The 17,269-nt window shown below is 50.4% G+C and overlaps 1 protein-coding gene across 1 annotated transcript; it reads right to left on the bottom strand.

Moving 5' to 3' along the window:
• Positions 1 to 2,408: 2,408 nt before the first annotated feature.
• On the bottom strand, positions 2,409 to 10,433 carry LOC138396476 (DNA dC->dU-editing enzyme APOBEC-3F-like). Its single transcript, XM_069489814.1, has 8 exons — positions 10,361 to 10,433; positions 9,017 to 9,167; positions 7,249 to 7,525; positions 6,923 to 7,040; positions 4,746 to 4,905; positions 3,425 to 3,701; positions 3,087 to 3,201; positions 2,409 to 2,707 (listed from the first exon to the last, which is right to left on the bottom strand). Exons 1-8 carry the CDS (start codon positions 10,375 to 10,377, stop codon positions 2,653 to 2,655), a joined length of 1,170 nt encoding a protein of 389 aa, XP_069345915.1. The 5' UTR covers positions 10,378 to 10,433; the 3' UTR covers positions 2,409 to 2,652.
• Between the last annotated feature and the right edge of the window lie 6,836 nt (positions 10,434 to 17,269).

Here is a 17,269-nt window from a genome sequence, read left to right as displayed (position 1 = left end):
CCCAGGGTGGGAGGGCTCTTCGGTGGTTTCACTTCCCTGGGCACCGGCCCTTCTCTCTGCTCAGCCCCTTCTAGGCCTGATTTGGGGAGTCCGGCTATGGCCCCCGAAGCAGGCTTGTGCAGTGTTGCCCTTGGTCCTGGACGCGCAGCCAATAGTTCATGCTTACAGAATCCTTGCTAAGGGAGACCCCTTGTCTGTGAGTGTCCACCCAAGGTGGTGGCCCTCCTGCCTGCTTAGGCACTGGGAAGGGAGGGCCCTGGGCTGGTTTAGTGTCCTCAGGCTCCTTCACACTTTCTGTACTTTTCTCTGGCTTGGCAGAGGGGCCTCTGATGGAGACAGCCATGCCCTGACTCCCACGGCCTGTGCAGAAGCCCCGAGGGAAATTGCAAAGGGAAAGAGGAATTATTTGAAGCCAGAGAGTGGAAGATGAGTCCAGAGCAGGGGTGAGGAGCAGGGCAGACACCTCTTCTGCGGGACAGGGCAGGCTGGAGCCCACTCCCCACAACCCCTACTGGGACTTGGTCGACATCAGTCCCCTGGCAGGACTCTGGGCCTGCCGCCATGTCAGGGCTGGGGGAGTTTGGGGGTCCATGGGAATGGCGTCTCCTCCACCCCATCTGTCCTGACCTCTTGGGCCACAGCCCACTGAAGATTCCAGAATGAGCAGGGTCTTCCCAGGAGAGACCCCACTCTGCACCCTGACTGATCCCAGATCTGCACCCTGGGGTGTGTCAGGGGAGAGCTGAGACGCCCCAGCCTGAGAATCAGGAAGGATGGATTCCATAGTGTGCCAGAATAGCTGTTTAGAGAAGATGCAGAGGAGTGTTATGGAAAGCTCGGCACTTGTCTTCAAGGCAGCGTCAGAAGAACAAACGAACAAGGACAAGTATGTATAGGAGGAAAGTATTTGAGGAGAAGGAAAAAGAGGTTTATTACTTTGCTGGCAAAGGAAGAAAACTGGTACATCTTCTAATCTCAAAATCCAAATTTCCAGAACATTAGTAGGAATACAGAGCTTTTAGAGGGAGGGCCCTCAGTTCCTGGCTATGGTGGTTAACTGTTCTGATAGTCCTATCTCTGCCAAAGACAAAGCCCTACCTGGGCCAGCCTGGGTCCACCTGAGGGGCTGGCCCTGGTCTGGGATGGCTGAGTTTTCTCTTGTAACAAAAAACGTAACTTGCCTCAGGCATGCACGCCAGGCCCCAGTTCCCAAAAACAGTGGGGGAAGTTTTTAAGAGACAGAAAATATTTTTGCTGTGTTTTTTTTTTTTTTTAATCAGGCCCTTCAGTTACAGGAGGAATTATAAGAAGGGGAGGAGGAAGTGCCAGAAAAGTACAAGTTTCAGTGGCTAGCTTTCAGACAGTATTTGTAGCAAGGCAATCTTTGAATCCTGAATGTCTGTCATTTTTTCTTTCTTTATTCTTTTTTTTTTTTTTTTAAATATAGATAAGGCCTCCCTCTGTCACCCAGGCTGGAGTGCACTGGAATAATCAAAACTCACCGTAGCCTGAAACTCCTAGGCTCAAGCGATCCTGCTGCCTCAGCCTCCCCAGGAGAATAGCAAGGACTACAGGTATGCACCACCATACCTGTCTAATTTAAAATTTTTTTGTAGAGATGGGGTTTGGCTATGTTGCCTAGGCTGGAATCCACCTCCTACCTTCAAGGCATCCTCTCCTGTTGGCCTCCCAAACTGTGGATATGACTGAAAGCTTTCATTTCATTTTAGTTAGCTTCAAGATATCAATGAGATATGTGTAGATTATTTGGAGTATATGACATTATAGCCATGGTTTTTTAGTTTAGTTTCAAGAACAACAGATTGAATGTTGCATCCGTGTGTTTTAACATGGTACAGGCTGGAGTTCCAGAAAATATCTTGGCATGCCTTTGAACTTTGCAAGCTCATTTGTAACTAAATTTGTCTAGGTGATTTAGTTTACTGTGGAAAACACCAAGGCCAACTGGAAGCAAGTGCTGAATATGCAAAGGCCAAACAAACACACGCACTGATAAAGGAAGCCCACCCTCACCAGGAATACAATAGCCTTCTCCAAAGAGGGGAACCATCCTCCCCTCATCCAACCTCATGCCCAACCTCCCAGCTGCTGTGACAGGAGGAAAACAGCCCTCTGCAACAGAGGAGCTCCCAAACAGGAGGGGACAGACCCCTCCAGTCCCGTCCCAAATAGAACAGAACACAGGACAAGTTTGGGAAATCTGTCCAAGGAACACTCAGGAGCCGGAAGGGGCGGCCAGCGTGGGAACCTCATGCCACAGTCCTGGGGGCTTGAGATTCTCCCTGAGGGGAACCAGCTTTGGACTCAGCATCTGACACCGTGGGGAGGTCAAAATGAAGACGCAGAGAAGCTCTGCGTTTAATGTTTATTTGGGAAGAGAAGAATGACAATTGAGAGGGTACACTCGGGAAAAAGACAAGGTTGGGCATTCTCTAAAAAGGGGAAGTGTTAGGTCTTGCTCTTGGCGAAGGTTCGCTGGCACTAGTCAGGGTGCGAGGAGCTGGCGAGGGCCGCTGCTGAGCACGGTGGTGGCCGAGTGAGTCCCAGGATGGCAGCTGTTCCTCTCGGAAGCTGGAGAGAAACTGGCTTCAGGGTCCGACAAGCAGCTTCAGCAGTCAGGCGTGCAGACAGTCACATTTCTGGAGCAAACTTCTGTACCCAGAGCTTCTTCCTGCTGGCTTCTCCACTGTTGCAGTTGGGTATGACAAGGATGACCCAATTCTCAGCATCAACTTGTACAAAGGATGTTTCTCAGAGCTTGTGAGTTTCACCCTCATGTACACTCCCACCCATTTACGTGCAGTTAATGGCCAGCTGGGTGAGCGTGGCCTGTTGGAAGGAGCCAGGTCAGGGGCTCCCGGGCTGGGGGGAAGGTAGATGGGTCCAGAGGCAGAAACAGCCAGTGACAGGAAGGCCCCAGGAGGGCAGGGAGGAAGCCTTGGGGTGGGGGCAGCACCGAGGGCATCCAGAGTGCTGCAGTGAGTCTGGGCAGGGACCAAGGGAAGGCCGGAGAGGAAGGGCAGGGGCCAGGGAGACAGGGGATTTGGCTCCAGGCAGCCTCTCACCTGAGGATCTCCTGCAGCTGGGTGTCCAGTAATTCATGATTTTCATTCAATCCATCCCAAGGCTGGAACGGCTTTCCCTGGTTGTGCACAAACTTTTCCCAGCAGTGTTTAAATTCTGAGATCAAAGAGGGAAAAAGCAGTCAGGGCCCGGCAGGCCTCTCTCCCCTGCCCGTGGAGACAGTCCCCTCCCAGGGCCAGGTCTCCTGGGTGCCAGTGGGTGTCTGGCTGGCTCAGGCCTGGCCAGGCTCCCCTGGAACCCTGACTTTCCGCTGGCATCCAGACCCGTGAGTTCCCCACGGTGTCGTTCCTGCAGCTCCAACCCTGACCCCACTTCTCACCTGTAAGAGACATGATGTGCAGCTGGGCCCCTTTCTGATGCATCCTTCGAAGGCCCCGCTGGGTTTCTGGCTCACGGTGGTAGTAGAGGCGGGCAGCAAATATGGTCAGGCTCACGTTCGTGTGCGAGGCCAGAAAGTCAGCCACGAGACCCGCACAGTCAGCACAGGGACTCCAGGATGTGTACCAGGTGACCTGGTAGTCCTGGTCAGAGGACAGCAGGTTTTTTAACCAAGTCAGGAAGCAGTTCTCTGTATGGCAAGGAGTCTTGGGAGGACCCTGGGAGAGGAGGAGGAGAGAAGGGGGTGCTGTGGGTGGAGGGGCAGGCAATGCAGGGCAGGGGCAGTGGCAGCAGGGCCCTGGCCAGGAGCCCCAGGACATTTGGTTCCTGGAGCTTCCCCCTCTATCCCTCTCCTTCTTCTCTGTCACACTCGAGTCTTCCCTGGCCCCACTCCTGGCTCCTGCACTGGCTCCAGCAGCCTGTCCAGGCGTCTATCCAGCAGCCACCCTGAGCCCCTGCCTGGCCCTCTGGGCTGGGGCTTGTTCCTGCCTGCTGTCTGCTGGGGACGGCTGCGGGGCTGGACCCACCCCTGGGGACGAGGGCCACAGGTGGCCGCTGAGCACTTGACGTGAGACGTGGGCACCAGTGAAATACACGGGAGAAGGAGGGGGCGCTAACTGTCTCGTGAGGAGCTCGTAGGCACCGCAGGTTGAAACAGTGTCGAGACGTCGCACTAGGCAAGATATTGCAGTTACGTTCCCGGTCTCTACCGCCTTCTCGGTATGGGGACTAGACAAATGTAACTGCATTTCTGCGCCTGTGTGCCCACGGGATGACACTGCTGTAGGGCCGGCCTGCCCCCCACAGCCCCCACCACAGCCGTGGGGGTCTCCTGCCTGGGTGAGGAGGGCAGGGGTGGCTGGGGCATTGCAGGGTGAGGCGTGTAGGGGTCACCATGGTGCGATGACACGATCAGGGCACGGGGGGGGGGGTGCCCAGCCAGCCCAGCAGGGACCAGGCCAAACCCAACTCTCCACAGTGCCATGTCCCTACAGCCTGCTGGACGCAAAGCCCAGTCACACGACTTCGGGAAACACGCGCTGGTAGAGTCTGGGTGGCCCTACGCAGGCCGTAGTGGGCAGTCATGGCCCAGGACCACCAGTCCAGGGCAGTCCAGCAGGAACGTCCCGGCCAAGGACTTAAATGTGGGAAGGAAACATACACTTGAGAGCGGCTGTGTGGCGTTTTCCTTGTTACTGTGTGTTGTGCATTCTCAACTGGCTCAGCTCCTGCCCGGGGTGTGGCTGGAGTGTGGACGATACCTGGTTTCGGAAGACCCCGCAGCGGAAGGAAGCAGGTGCGTTGCTGTCCTTGTTTGTTTTCACCGTGAAGCACAGCCAGCTGCTGGTCCTGTCTCGGAGGCTGGTTGTGTTGTTGAACTGGTGGTAGAATATTTTTGGAGATATTCTCTCTATGGGGTCTCTGAAGGCACAGGAGAGAAACATAAAACTCAGATAGTGTCCCCGGAGTCTATACAGTCTGAGGGCCATTGAACTGAGCCCCCTGCACCCCCTGGGCACCGGGCCTGCCCGGCCCTCTGCAACCCTGACACTCTGCAGCCTTCCGAAGCAGGAAGACTTGGGGAGAGGAAGAGACGCCCCGGTCTGAGAAGCAGGAAGGATGGAGAGGAAGGAGGAGCCTTTGGTGGCCTGTCCCACATGGAGCATTCCTGCTGCTCCGGACCAGGGAGTTCCTGGGAGCAGAGACCCCACCGGACTGTAAGTCGGGCCTCTGCCCCATTCTTTTCTGCAGGAGGAGGACACAGTCTGGCCTGGCCACTTAGGCCCAGACAGCCAAAGAGTGTGTACACAGATCTGGGCCTGCCCCTCGGGGGACATCGGAACAGAGAGAGCATCACCCTGGACAGGCTGAAGCAGCCAGGGGAGCCCCTGGATCCAGCCCTAGGAACTGTGCCCAGGGACACCAGCCACCCAGCAGCCCGGGGGACAGAGGGAGAGTGAGGGGCCAGGTGTGTGCCGCCTCTCAGGCCTTCACACTCAGAGGGCCAAGAAGAGAGGCAGGAGGAGCAGGGAACGGGGGCCCCAGGAGCCCCCAAGGGTGCCGTGCCTGCGTCCCACCCTCACCTCCAATGGCGTTTCTGTCTCTGCATCTGCCTGCCTGGAGCTGCACCTGTCGGGCTGAGCCCCTGCTTCCTCTTGACCACCGTGTTGGGACCCTGCCCACAGCCGCTCACAGCTCCCTCAGCTGGGGTTTGCTCCCGTGGTCCTCAACCCAGGTGCTCACTCCCGGACTCCCCTCGAGGGCCGGAGCTGCCCTTCCCTGGCCTCTCTGCCCCCAGGCTGCCCTCCTTCTTTCTCCTCTGCTTTCTGCAAAGGCTCTGAGGCTCTCCAGGCCCCCGTGTCCCCCAAAGCTACATTTATCCCAAGTCTTATTGAAATGCGAACCGACCCACTGAGTGTCTCTTTCTGCACATTCTCACCCCAGCCCTGGGCTCGCCCTCACCCAGCCCCACCTCGGGGGTTTGAGAGCAGGACAGGGAGGGGAGGGCTGGGGCGATGGGGTGCTGAGGGGGCGCAAGGTCCGGATGGGGGGCTGTGAGGGCCAGGTCAGGAGCCACCTGGGAGAAGGACACGGGGAGCAGAGGCCCCTGTGCTCCCCAGCCAGGCTCCACCACAGAGGCCCTCGGTCACTGTCATGGGCTGAGCTGTGCCCCACCCCACGTTGGGCTGTTGGAGCCCTAAGCCCCAGCACTCGAGAGTGTGGCGTATTTGGAGACAGGTCCACTAAGGGGCTGAATCAGTGAAACGCAGGCTGCAGCGTGGGCCCTAGGCCCCTGGCACTGGGGTGTTGTAAGAAGGGGACATCCTGAGGCACCGAGAGACTCCAGAGGTGCAGGGACACAGAGGAAAGACCTTTGGAACACAGTCCAAAGTGACGGTCTCACAGGCAGGAGGAGAGAGGCCTCCGAGGACAAGACCCTGCTGACCCCATGATCGAGGACTTCCGGCCTCCAGAACTATGAGAAAAGCAATGGCTGGCGAGTGAGCACCTGGCGTGTGGCATCTCCTCTGGAGCCATAGCCTGAAAAGGTCGTGTTCATGGAGCAGGCTCATTGTCTGATAAACCGCGTCTTCCCTGAAGGAAGCTTCTCGAAGCTTCTCAGTTTCACCCGCATGTACACTCCCACCCATTCACGTGCAGCTAAGGACGAGCTCAGTGACTGTGGCCTGTTGGAAGGAGCCAGGTCAGGGGCTCCCGGGCTGGGGGATGGAGGTCGGTCCAGAGGCAGAACGGCCAGTGACAGGAAGGGCCCAGGAGGGCAGGGAGGAGGCCTTGGGGTGGGGGCAGCACCGCGGGCGGCCCGAGGGCAAGAGGAGGCCAGGAGGCTGCAGTGTGTCTGGGCAGGGACGGAGGGAAGGCCGGAGGGGAAGCGCAGCGGCCAGGGAGACGGGCGGCTTGTCTAGGGGAAGCCTCTCACCTGAGGATCTCCTCCAGTTTGGTGACCAGGATCTGATAATTTTTCTTTAGTTTGTTGTTATTTATGACCCAAGGCTTCCCATTGTTGTGCACAAACTTTTCCCAGCAGTGTTCAAATTCTGAGGTCAAAGAGGGAGAAAGCAGTCAGTGCCCGCAGGCCTCTCTCCCTGCCCATTCAGACCGTCCCCTCCCAGGGCCAGATCCCCTGGGTGTCAGTGGGGGTCCGGCTGGCTCAGGCCTGGAACCCTGACCCTCTGCTGGCGTCCAGACCCGTGAGTTCCCCACGGTGTCCCTCCCGCAGCCGCACCCTGGACTCCCACTTCTCACCTTCATAATCCATGATTCGCACCTTGGCCCCTTTCTGATCCATCCTGAGGATCCCCTGCCGGAAATCCGGGACCCAGAAGTAGTAGAGGCGGGCCGTGAGGATGGTTAGGCTCACTTTTGGGTATTTGGACAAAAAGTCAGCCACTTGCTGTGCACAGTTGGCACAGGGACTCCAGGATACATACCAGGTGACCTGGTAGTCCTGGTCAGGTGACATCCTGTGCTGGAACCAAGTGAGGAAGCACAGTTCTGTGTGGTAAGGACTCTTGCGAGGACCCTGGGAGAGGAAGAGGAGGGAAGGGGGTGCTGTGGGTGGAGGGGCAGGCAGATGCGGGGGAGGGGCAGTGGCAGGGCGGTCCTGGCCAGGAGCCCCAGGGCGTTTGGTTCCTGGAAGTTGCTCCGTGCCTCCTGCCATGGTTTGCATGTGTGTCCCATCCCCACCTCATGTTCCAATGGAATCGCTGTTGCACTGGTGTTCAGAGGTGGGAGCTTAAGGAGCTGACGAGGCCAGGAGGCCTCCCCTGTGGGCACCCGGTGCTGTTACCGAAGATGAGTTCAGCTCCTCTTGATGTCTCTGGCCCTCCAGCCCCAGTGTTGCCACTTCAGGTAGGGCTCTTGCTTCCTCTCGTCCCCATGTCATGGGACAGCAGTGACGTGGTCTCCCAGGCAACCGGTCTGGGCCCAGCCCTAAGCTTCCTCAGAAACACCACGTGATAAGGCACCAGAAAGCCACCAGGAGTTGTTGGCACCTTGGTTTGGGCTTTTGAGACTTCACAACTGTGAACCAATATATTTCTGTTCCTTGTAAATGACCTCTTCTGAGTCACTCCATTATAGCGTCACCAAACAGACGAAGACACTCCCCCTCTTCTCTGTCACACTCGAGTCTTCCCTGGCCCCACTCCTGGTTCCTGCACTGGCTCCAGCAGCCTGTCCAGGCGTCCGTCCAGCAGCCACCCTGAGGCCCTGCCTGGCCCTCTGGGCTGGGGCTTGTTCCTGCCTGCTGTCTGCTGGGGACGGCTGCGGGGCTGGACCCACCCCTGGGGGCGAGGGCCACAGGTGGCCGCTGAGCACTTGACGTGAGACGTGGGCACCAGTGAAATACACGGGAGAAGGAGGGGGCGCTAACTGTCTCGTGAGGAGCTCGTAGGCACCGCAGGTTGAAACAGTGTCGAGACGTCGCACTAGGCAAGATATTGCAGTTACGTTCCCGGTCTCTACCGCCTTCTCAGTATGGGGATTAGACAAATGTAACTGCATTTCTGCCCCTGAGTGCCCACGGGATGACACTGCTGTAGGGCCGGCCTGCCCCCCACAGCCCCCACCACAGCCGTGGGGGTCTCCTGCCTGGGTGAGGAGGGCAGGGGTGGCTGGGGCATTGCAGGGTGAGGCGTGTAGGGTCACCGTGGTGCGATGACACGATCAGGGCACTGGGAGGGGCCCAGCCAGCCCAGCAGGGACCAGGCCAAACCCAACTCTCCACAGTGCCCTGTCCCTGCAGCCTGCTGGACGCAAAGCCCAGTCACACGACTTCGGGAAACACGCGCTGGTAGAGTCTGGGTGGCCCTACGCAGGCCGTAGTGGGCAGTCACGGCCCAGGACCACCAGTCCAGGGCAGTCCAGCAGGAACGTCCCGGCCAAGGACTTAAATGTGGGAAGGAAACATACACTTGAGAGCGGCTGTGTGGCGTTTTCCTTGTTACTGTGTGTTGTGCGTTCTCAACTGGCTTAGCTCCTTCCCGGGGTGTGGCTGGAGTGTGGACGATACCTGGTTTCGGAAGACCCCGCAGAGGAAGGAAGCAGGTGCGTTCTTAGTTTCCACCTCGAAGCACAGCCAGGTGTCGTTCCGGTAAGAGAGGATTGGTCTGTTGTTAAAGTGGTAGTAGAATGTTTTTTGATACATTCGCACCATCGGGTCTCTGAAGGCACAAGGGAGAAACATAGAGTGTCCCTGGAGTCCCTGCAGTCTCAGCCATTGAACTCAGCCTCAGGCAGCCCCCAGGCACTGGCCCTGCCCCAGCCCTGAGCCTCTGTAGCCTTCCCAGGCAAGAAGCCGGGAGGAAGAGAAAGAGGGGTGCTGGCAAGGGCAGCAGGTGGGGGGTGACCTCTCCCAGCTCTGGTCCTTCCAGTCAGACACCCCCCAGGCTGCCCGCATTTCTGCCCACCCCTCCCCCAAATCATTAGAAATAAGCAAAGGAGGAAAAAACCCTCCACACCAAAATAGTAGCTTTCACCATTTCAGCTCAGTTCATTGCTGACTTTTCACCTGTGCCTGTTACTGCTGTGTGTGTGACTCTGAGGCTCCCACACGCCCGGGCCCGGCTACTGTTCTACCTACTGCGCGGAGCTGAGCTCCTGCAATGCTGCCTGAAGTCTGGGGGCCGTCCCCATTTTACAGACGAGATGCCAGAGGGCTGTGGTCACCTGCCCAGGTCACAGAGCTGGTGCGTGACGGGGCTGGGTCCCCTGGCCAGGCCAGGCCGAGTCCAGCTGCTGCATCACGCAGCCTGCGGGAGTGTGCGCTTGTGCACCTGCTCTCCTTGTATCAAAGTTTAAAATGTGAGCATTTCTCCTGTTCATTACGCTTTTTGTCACATTCCATTTTAGCGGCACTGTTCCCAAAAGTGAAGCTGGGTCACAGAGGGCTGCGCAGATGTGGGGCCACCTGCACCACTGCTGTGCTCTCAGCCCAGGTGTCCTTGGAAAGGCTGTTCCCTCCTCCCACCCTGTCCTAAGACTTGGTGTTGACAGGGTGTGACTAGTCCACACATCCAGCAAGGGGTTGAACAGAATGGATTCCCCAGTGCTTGGGAGATCCTCTGGTGCAGCTCTGGCTGCTGAGGGAGCTCAGGAATGGCGGGAAGTGGCTGGGGGAGTCACCCCCAGGGGGCAGGGCCACCTGGCCTTGGCTCTCAGTGAGGCTGAGTGGGGAGCAGGGCGGGGGAGGAGCGGGCCAGGGCAGAAGCAGCAGTGGGGGCGTCCACAGGCCAGGCAAAGAGCCTCCACGGGGTGGGTGCTGCAGGGGAGCCAGTGAGTGAGCCCAGTGTCCGGACTGGGCTGGGGGAGATCAGGAGGGGCAGCAGGGGCCACAGGGGCAGAGAGAGAGGGGTACCTGATCTGTAGAGTCATCCTTCAGGCTCCTGGGCTGGCTTGTCCCTGCCTTGCTCTTTGTCTGGGGCAGTAGGTTTCCATTTCCTGTTCATGCATCCCTGGTGGTGGGACCTCCCTCCCTAAAGTGACGTCCCAAGGATCTGTGGGTGGTGGCTCCACCCCCTTCCTGGAGAGGCTCTAGAGTGGGAGGTCCCTGGTGTGGTTTAGTGGTTTAGCCTCCTCAGGCTCCTTCCCACTTTCTCTGTGTTCCACTGGCCTGGCAGAGGGCCCTCGGATGGAGACTGTCCCCACCCCTCCCACCCTCCCCAGCTGCAGCAGGACACAAAGGGATTGCAAAGGGAAAGAAAATGTCATTGGAGCTCAAGAGAATGAGATGGCCTTCAGTTTGCATCCATAAAGACATCCTGTTGTCTTCACACATACCAAACATCCCTCAGATAATAATAAACTAGAGCCCCTGTGAAAGTTCAGTCCTAAGGGGGGAGGACCTGGAGCAGTCTCCAGCCACCAGAGTGCCCGCAGAGTCTAGGTGTCACACAGATGAGTCCCACATGAACCTGGCCCAGACCTGCTCCTTAAAATATATCTAGTTTTAGCTTATAGGGCTTTAGGTATGGACCAATTCTCATTTTAATAATGGGAAAGTTGGATTGGAGGAAGCCAGAAGAATTTAGGACCTAGTCTAGCCCATAGGTATTAAGATAAGAAGGACTAAAAAATAATTTAGAGTTACAATCTTATAACGGGAATATTGCAGCTTTTTTTTAAATCATAAGGGTTGTTTTTTTTTTTCATATTGATCATAAAGGAATCTCAGATTTAAAAACTTCTTGAGGCTCAGAAGCCAAACCAAGGTAGACTTTACAGTTTAGTGACAGTCTCCAGGTTCCTGTCCTGCCAGCAAGTGACAGTGTTTAGTTATTTACTGTAAGGCTGGGAACCCCTGAAGTCACCCATTTTATGTAACTTTCAAATATGATGGTTTAGTCCAAGCCTTGGTCTATAACCAATGTTTTCAACTGCATTTTGTTATAAAAAGGGAGCAAGTTTGTATTGGACTTTCGCAAATAATCGTATCACTATAAGAATACTCACAATTAGTTTCTGAATTCTTGGAGGCATTAAGAAGAAAAAAATGATGTTATCTAGGTTGACAGGAGCATATTTTAACAAATTTCTGTAAATTATAAATAGCTTAAGAGAGAAAATTTCCTTAAATCTAAAAGACAAAACATTTGAGTAATAAATCAACAATGTTTCAAATAAAAATCATAATAAACATCAGTTATTTAATCTCATGTAATCGACTTTCCTTTTGTTTGATCTCCATTAGTAGTTTCATGAGTCCATCAATTTTGGGGGGTTTGGGGAGTTTTTTTTTTTTTTCCTTTTTTTGAACTCTGTTGCCCAGACAAGAATGTAGTGGCATCATTTAGCTCACTTCAACCTCAGACTCCTGGGCTCCAGCGATCCTCCTGCCTCAGCCTCCCGAATAGCTGGGATTACAGTCCATCAGTTTTTACTTAGAGTTCTGGAAACTTTTATTTAATCCATTGATGTTAATGTTATTAGAAACCTGTTTTTAAGAGTACTTACTGGAGTCTTTGCCATGAGCCTGAAATTGTAAATATTTTAGAAAAGAATTTCAAACAATGACTGTGGAGGACAAAAATCTTAGAACAGCCATGGTAAAACTCTGATGAAAATTTAGAGTTGCCAAGAAAATTTAGTTATTTTTATTACATATAGTATTTTAAGATAACAACCAGAGTTATGACTGACAACATATTAGATTTTAATAAATTGATATACATTTTGAAACATTTATATCAACAATATATCCATAAATGCAACTTGTCAACCCAAGTGAGAGACTGAGGCAAAAGTCGCAGTCAACTGAGGTCTGTGAAGCTGTAGCTTGTGGGCGTACCAGGAAAACCCAAGTCCAGAAATGCAAGTTGCAGAGTCATCTGCCTTCCGTGCTCTGAGACAAAGGTTTCAGGAGGCTCCGTATTTATACCGTGGAGAATGCACACGAGGAAAAGGGGGTAGGCAGTGAGGCAGATGGTTGTATTCTCATAATTTTAATTAGCGCCTAGTGAAGCTATGCTATTCATGAGATAAGGTAAGCATTTGAAGAAGTAAAGGAAAAGTTAATTCTGGAGACATCTCAGGGCCTGGTGGAGGAATGGTTCATCTCATCCTGTCTTTGTTATACACCTTATAATCTCCATTGTCAGTGTGAAATTTAACAGACTTTAGTTCTGTGGACAAATGGAACGGTCAGACTTAGATTGCAGACCTAAGGTGACAATTGTCACAGCATTATTTATGGGAGGATGTGTATCGTGGAAGTTTTAGGAGCTAAGCAAAGAATTTATTAATACTTATGAACAATTTCTAAGGCAGCCATCTGCAGAAGGATGAGGGGTTTTGTTTTTCATAGGGCTCTAGTTAACGTATAACATTTTAACACAAGATTGGGAAGCAACAACTGTGTATTTGGAAAATGGGTGTTGGGTGACTCAGGCTCCAGACATAACTTTTCCTTTGGCATGAGTTTGGGTGGTCCTGATAATTTTTATTTTCTTTTGTAACTAAAAGATCTGGTATTGCGGCCAGGCGCAGTGGCTCATGCCTGTAATCCTAGCACTCTGGGAGGCTGAGGCGGGAGGATCGCTCGAGGTCAGGAGTTCGAGACCAGCCTGAGCAAGAGCAAGACCTTGTCTCTACTAAAAATAGAAAGAAATTATATGGACAGTTAAAAATATATATAGAAAAAAATTAGCCAGGCATGGTGGCACATGCCTGTAGTCCCAGCTACTAGGGAGGCTGAGGCAGGAGGATCCCTTGAGCCCAGGAGTTTGAGGTTTCTGTGAGCTAGGCTGACGCCACGGCACTACTCTAGCCCAGGCAACAGAGTGAGACTCTGTTTCAAAAAAAAAAAAAAAAAAAAATTTCCAAAAAAAAAGATCTGGTATTATTTATGATTTGACAATGTTTTTATGCAATTTACCAAATATGCCTAATCATTTAATATTAATAGCTCTGTAAGATGGTAGATAAATCTTTTGATGCCTTTAGGCCCAACTGGAGAATCCCAAAGTTAATTTCAAGTTAAAAAGATTTAAATTAGAATTTGATTTGGGGTATGTTTTTCATGTGCTAAGAGGCTCAAAACACTTGGTCAAAACAGAATCATAGGTCACGGAGAAATAACAGTCATTTATTTAACCAGAGTGATAATCAAAAAACTTCAAAAACAATACAAGATGGATGTAAAAATCTTAACCCTTTTAAAGCTCAGTTTTTAAGGTAGTCAAAAACCTAATAAAAGCAACACAAAATTTTCTCGATAAAACATAAAATCTGTTTCTTAGTGTTAGGATGCGGACTCATAAGGAGTGCATGGCATGGGTTGGAGAAAGATTTCTCACACAGCGATTAGGATATACAGAAGTAAAAGTTTATTTCTGTAGAAAGAAAGAAAGAGAGAGAGAGAGAGAGAAGGGAGGAGTGGCCACGGCTCACAGAGGAAGGAGTGAAAATGCCAGGCAATTGAGGAAAAGTGACTGGTGGTTTTAAAATGTAAAAATGGATTTTCTTTTCTCTGCTTTAGCAGGTTGATAACAGAAACAGTGGTGAAGCTGTTGCAGATGTCCTTTCCGACTTATCTGAGTCTTTAAAATCTGTCTGGCGAGAGTTGAGGCAGAGAGCTAGAGTGGAGAGTTCGGACCCCTACTGTCTGCTTAGGGCTCCTCAAGGCTATGAAAACGAAACTCTTAGAGATAACGAATGAGGCCACAGGTGTTTTAATTAAAACAAAACAAAGGTGGTAGTTGTGTTGTGAGTTTCTTCTTCAATGGTGCAATTATGTGCTGTGAGTTTATTTCCCTTACTTTTTGTTTGAGAGTTTATTTTTCTCTGTTCAATAGCTTATTAGTAAGACGATCTTTGACTTAGTTCAGCTACCAAAAACCTAAAGAAAAACCTCTGCGGTGGGATTGTTTCTCCTTATGGGATGCTCATTTAGATAACCTGGAAGTCAGACCTGATCAAAAGGGTACTGTAATTAGACACAGGAAGAATGTGTCCAGGGTTATAAGTGAACACTAGATTGTGTAGGAATGCAAACCAGAAAACTAGCACCTTAAGCAGGGAAATACATGGCTTTTAGTATAGTCGTAGGACATTCCCTGGTTACATGGAACAGTTCACACATACCAAAAAAAGGCAAGAGTACAGAGTCAAGTTGTACTAAAGAAAAACATTGCTATTTTTTTAGGCCCTTAAGATAGACATTTTAATGTCTGGCAGAGTTAGAACCTGAGAAAAAAAGTTCTAGGAGGTGATGAGTAAGGTGAGGGAGAGCGTTATCATCCCAGGCCTCACAGGGAGAAAACCTGGCGGCAATGATACGCAATCCTGGGTAGCGAGATACAGCACAAGCTGAACTTCTGAGATATGAATTTAAGAAATTTCAAAAGCAAAACTCTACCTCCAAAAATGAAATTATCATTTTAAATGAGGAGGACATTTTTAACCTGAACCTAATGAAATTATATAGATCTCAGGAATAAGATGACAGTTAAAGAAAGAGATTTGATTTTTAATTCCAAATTGGAATTAAAATTAAAAATCAAATTAAATTAAAACTAAAAATCAAATTAAATTAAAAATCGAAACCACTTGCAGTTTTGTTAAGAAGAGATCAATAATTCAAGAAAACCATGTTGTTTTAAATATAAGGAACCAGACTCTAATCCTGTGTCAGTGTAACCCTGACACAATATTTAATTTTTAGAAAAACACAGTTTAAAAAAAAATCTTATCCAACAGGATCACAAATAAAACTTTCTTCATTAAGCCCGTCTTTTGTAATTTTTTTTTTCTGTTTGAGACAGAGCCTTGTACTGTCTCCCTGGCCAGAGTGCAGTGGTGTCATCATAGCTCACAGCAACCTCAAACTCCTGGGCTGGAGAGATCCTCCTGCCTCAGCCTCCCGAGTAGCTGGGACTACAGGTGGGCACCAGCACACCTGACTCATTTTTCTGTTTTTTGTAGATATGGAGTCTTGCTCTTGCTCAGGCTGATCTCGAACTCCGGGCCTCAAGCTATTGAGAGTGCTAGGATGATAGGCGTGAGCCACCTCGCCTGGCCTATCAATCTTTTTTGACTTGTTTAGACCTATAATCATTTTCCCAAGCCTCAAGTCTTAGTCCTATAAAATTTTTTTCTAAATTTTGGAACCAACAATTATTTTGTCTTAGGATACAACTTTATCACGCAAGATTCTTTTTATACAAAAATTTTTAAAATTTATATTTTGATTAATAGATCTAAGTATATGTGGTCTTTTTACAACATTTAAGAAGCCAAGAATGAGCTTATATTTATTTAGCAATTTGTTTCAGGTTTTTAAAAATCTTGTTTGACTATGACCTAGATATTCCATGAGTATCTATTATTTGATTTAACATAATTTTAAGATTACGTGAAATGTTCCTTTGTATATGTTAGGGCATGAATTCGTAGGTGGGATGAGAAAGATTGCTCACACAAAGATTTGGATCTTAAGAAATAAAAAGTATATTTTAGAGAGAGAGAGAAGGAAAAAGAGAGAGAGGTGAGGCGCCATTGGAAAGAAAGAGAAGTGGGGCGGCCTGCTCTGAGGCCAAGTGGCTGGGAGTTTTTAGAGGGAAAAAGGGTAAGGAAACAGTTAATGTTGTAAACTAATAACTGGAGCTGGCTGAAGAGGCTATTTCTGCTTTCTTTCTTTCTTTTTTTTTTTCCTTCTCTGTGAGGCCGGCTTGTCAGGGTCCCTGAAAGTGGCCCTGGCGGGAACTGAGGCACAGAGCTCGCACCCTGCCGTCCCAGGCTGTGAAGCGAACTCTTAGAGACAGCAGGTGAGGCTGAAAGACAAGCCAGGTGTTTAATGAAACAAAACAAAGCGCAGTTGTGCTGTGAGTTTTTCTCCAAAGGGGCAATTGTGTGTTGGGAGTTTATTCCTCTTCCTTTCTGTTGGATAGTTTATTTTCCTCTGTTAGGTTGTTAGTAAGGCCATCTTTCAGTAACTGTTTATTTTATTTATAATTACCTCATTCTTTTTTTATTTTCACAGTTACACCTAGGTTGCTTATGAAAATGAAGATTTTAGACAGAGCTAGTCATTAATTCAAGTGTTTTTAATTAACTAATTTCATAGCCTGTTAATATCAAATGTTTCCCTAGATACCAACCTTAAAGTTAAAAACATAGGTACCTTACTAACAACTCAGAAAACAGCTGCTTGCATTAAATCAATAATATTAATCTTGTTAAAGAGTTGCAAAACAAAGATCATTCTGTTTTAAGCAGAGTTTATAGCATTTGACCTTAAACCATCTGGTAAAATTAAATATAAACTATCTCAGTAAATCGAGGCAGAAATGCATGTTGACAATTTTTTTTTTTTTAGACAGAGTCCCCCTCTGTTGCCTGGGCTACAGTGCTGTGGCATCAGCCCAGCTCACAGCAAACTCAAACTCCTGGGCTCAAGCGATCCTCCTGCCTCAGCCTCCCCAGTAGCTGGGACTACAGATGCACGTCACCACACCTGCCTAATTTTTTCTATTTTTTCTTTTAGTAGAGACGGTGGTCTCGCTCTTCCTCAGGCTGGTCTCGAACTCCTGACTTGAAGGGATCCTCCTGCCTTGGCCTCCCAGAGTGCTGGGATTACAGACGTGAGCCATCGTGCCTGGCCTGCAATAACATTTTTTAAGGGATTTCTGGCTGACTACACCACATTTTATTATTATATGTAGACACAACAGAATACATAGTACATGTACATACACATAAACACATCGAGAAACTTATACATACACATAAAGATCTTATAGCTTTTATTTTAAAATTTTAGTCATGAGAG

The sequence above is a fragment of the Eulemur rufifrons genome, chromosome 16 (genome assembly GCF_041146395.1).
Source record: "Eulemur rufifrons isolate Redbay chromosome 16, OSU_ERuf_1, whole genome shotgun sequence".
NCBI classification, from domain to species: domain Eukaryota; kingdom Metazoa; phylum Chordata; class Mammalia; order Primates; family Lemuridae; genus Eulemur; species Eulemur rufifrons.
Note: the sequence above shows the minus strand (reverse complement) of the source record. Positions and strands in the feature narration are given on the sequence as shown.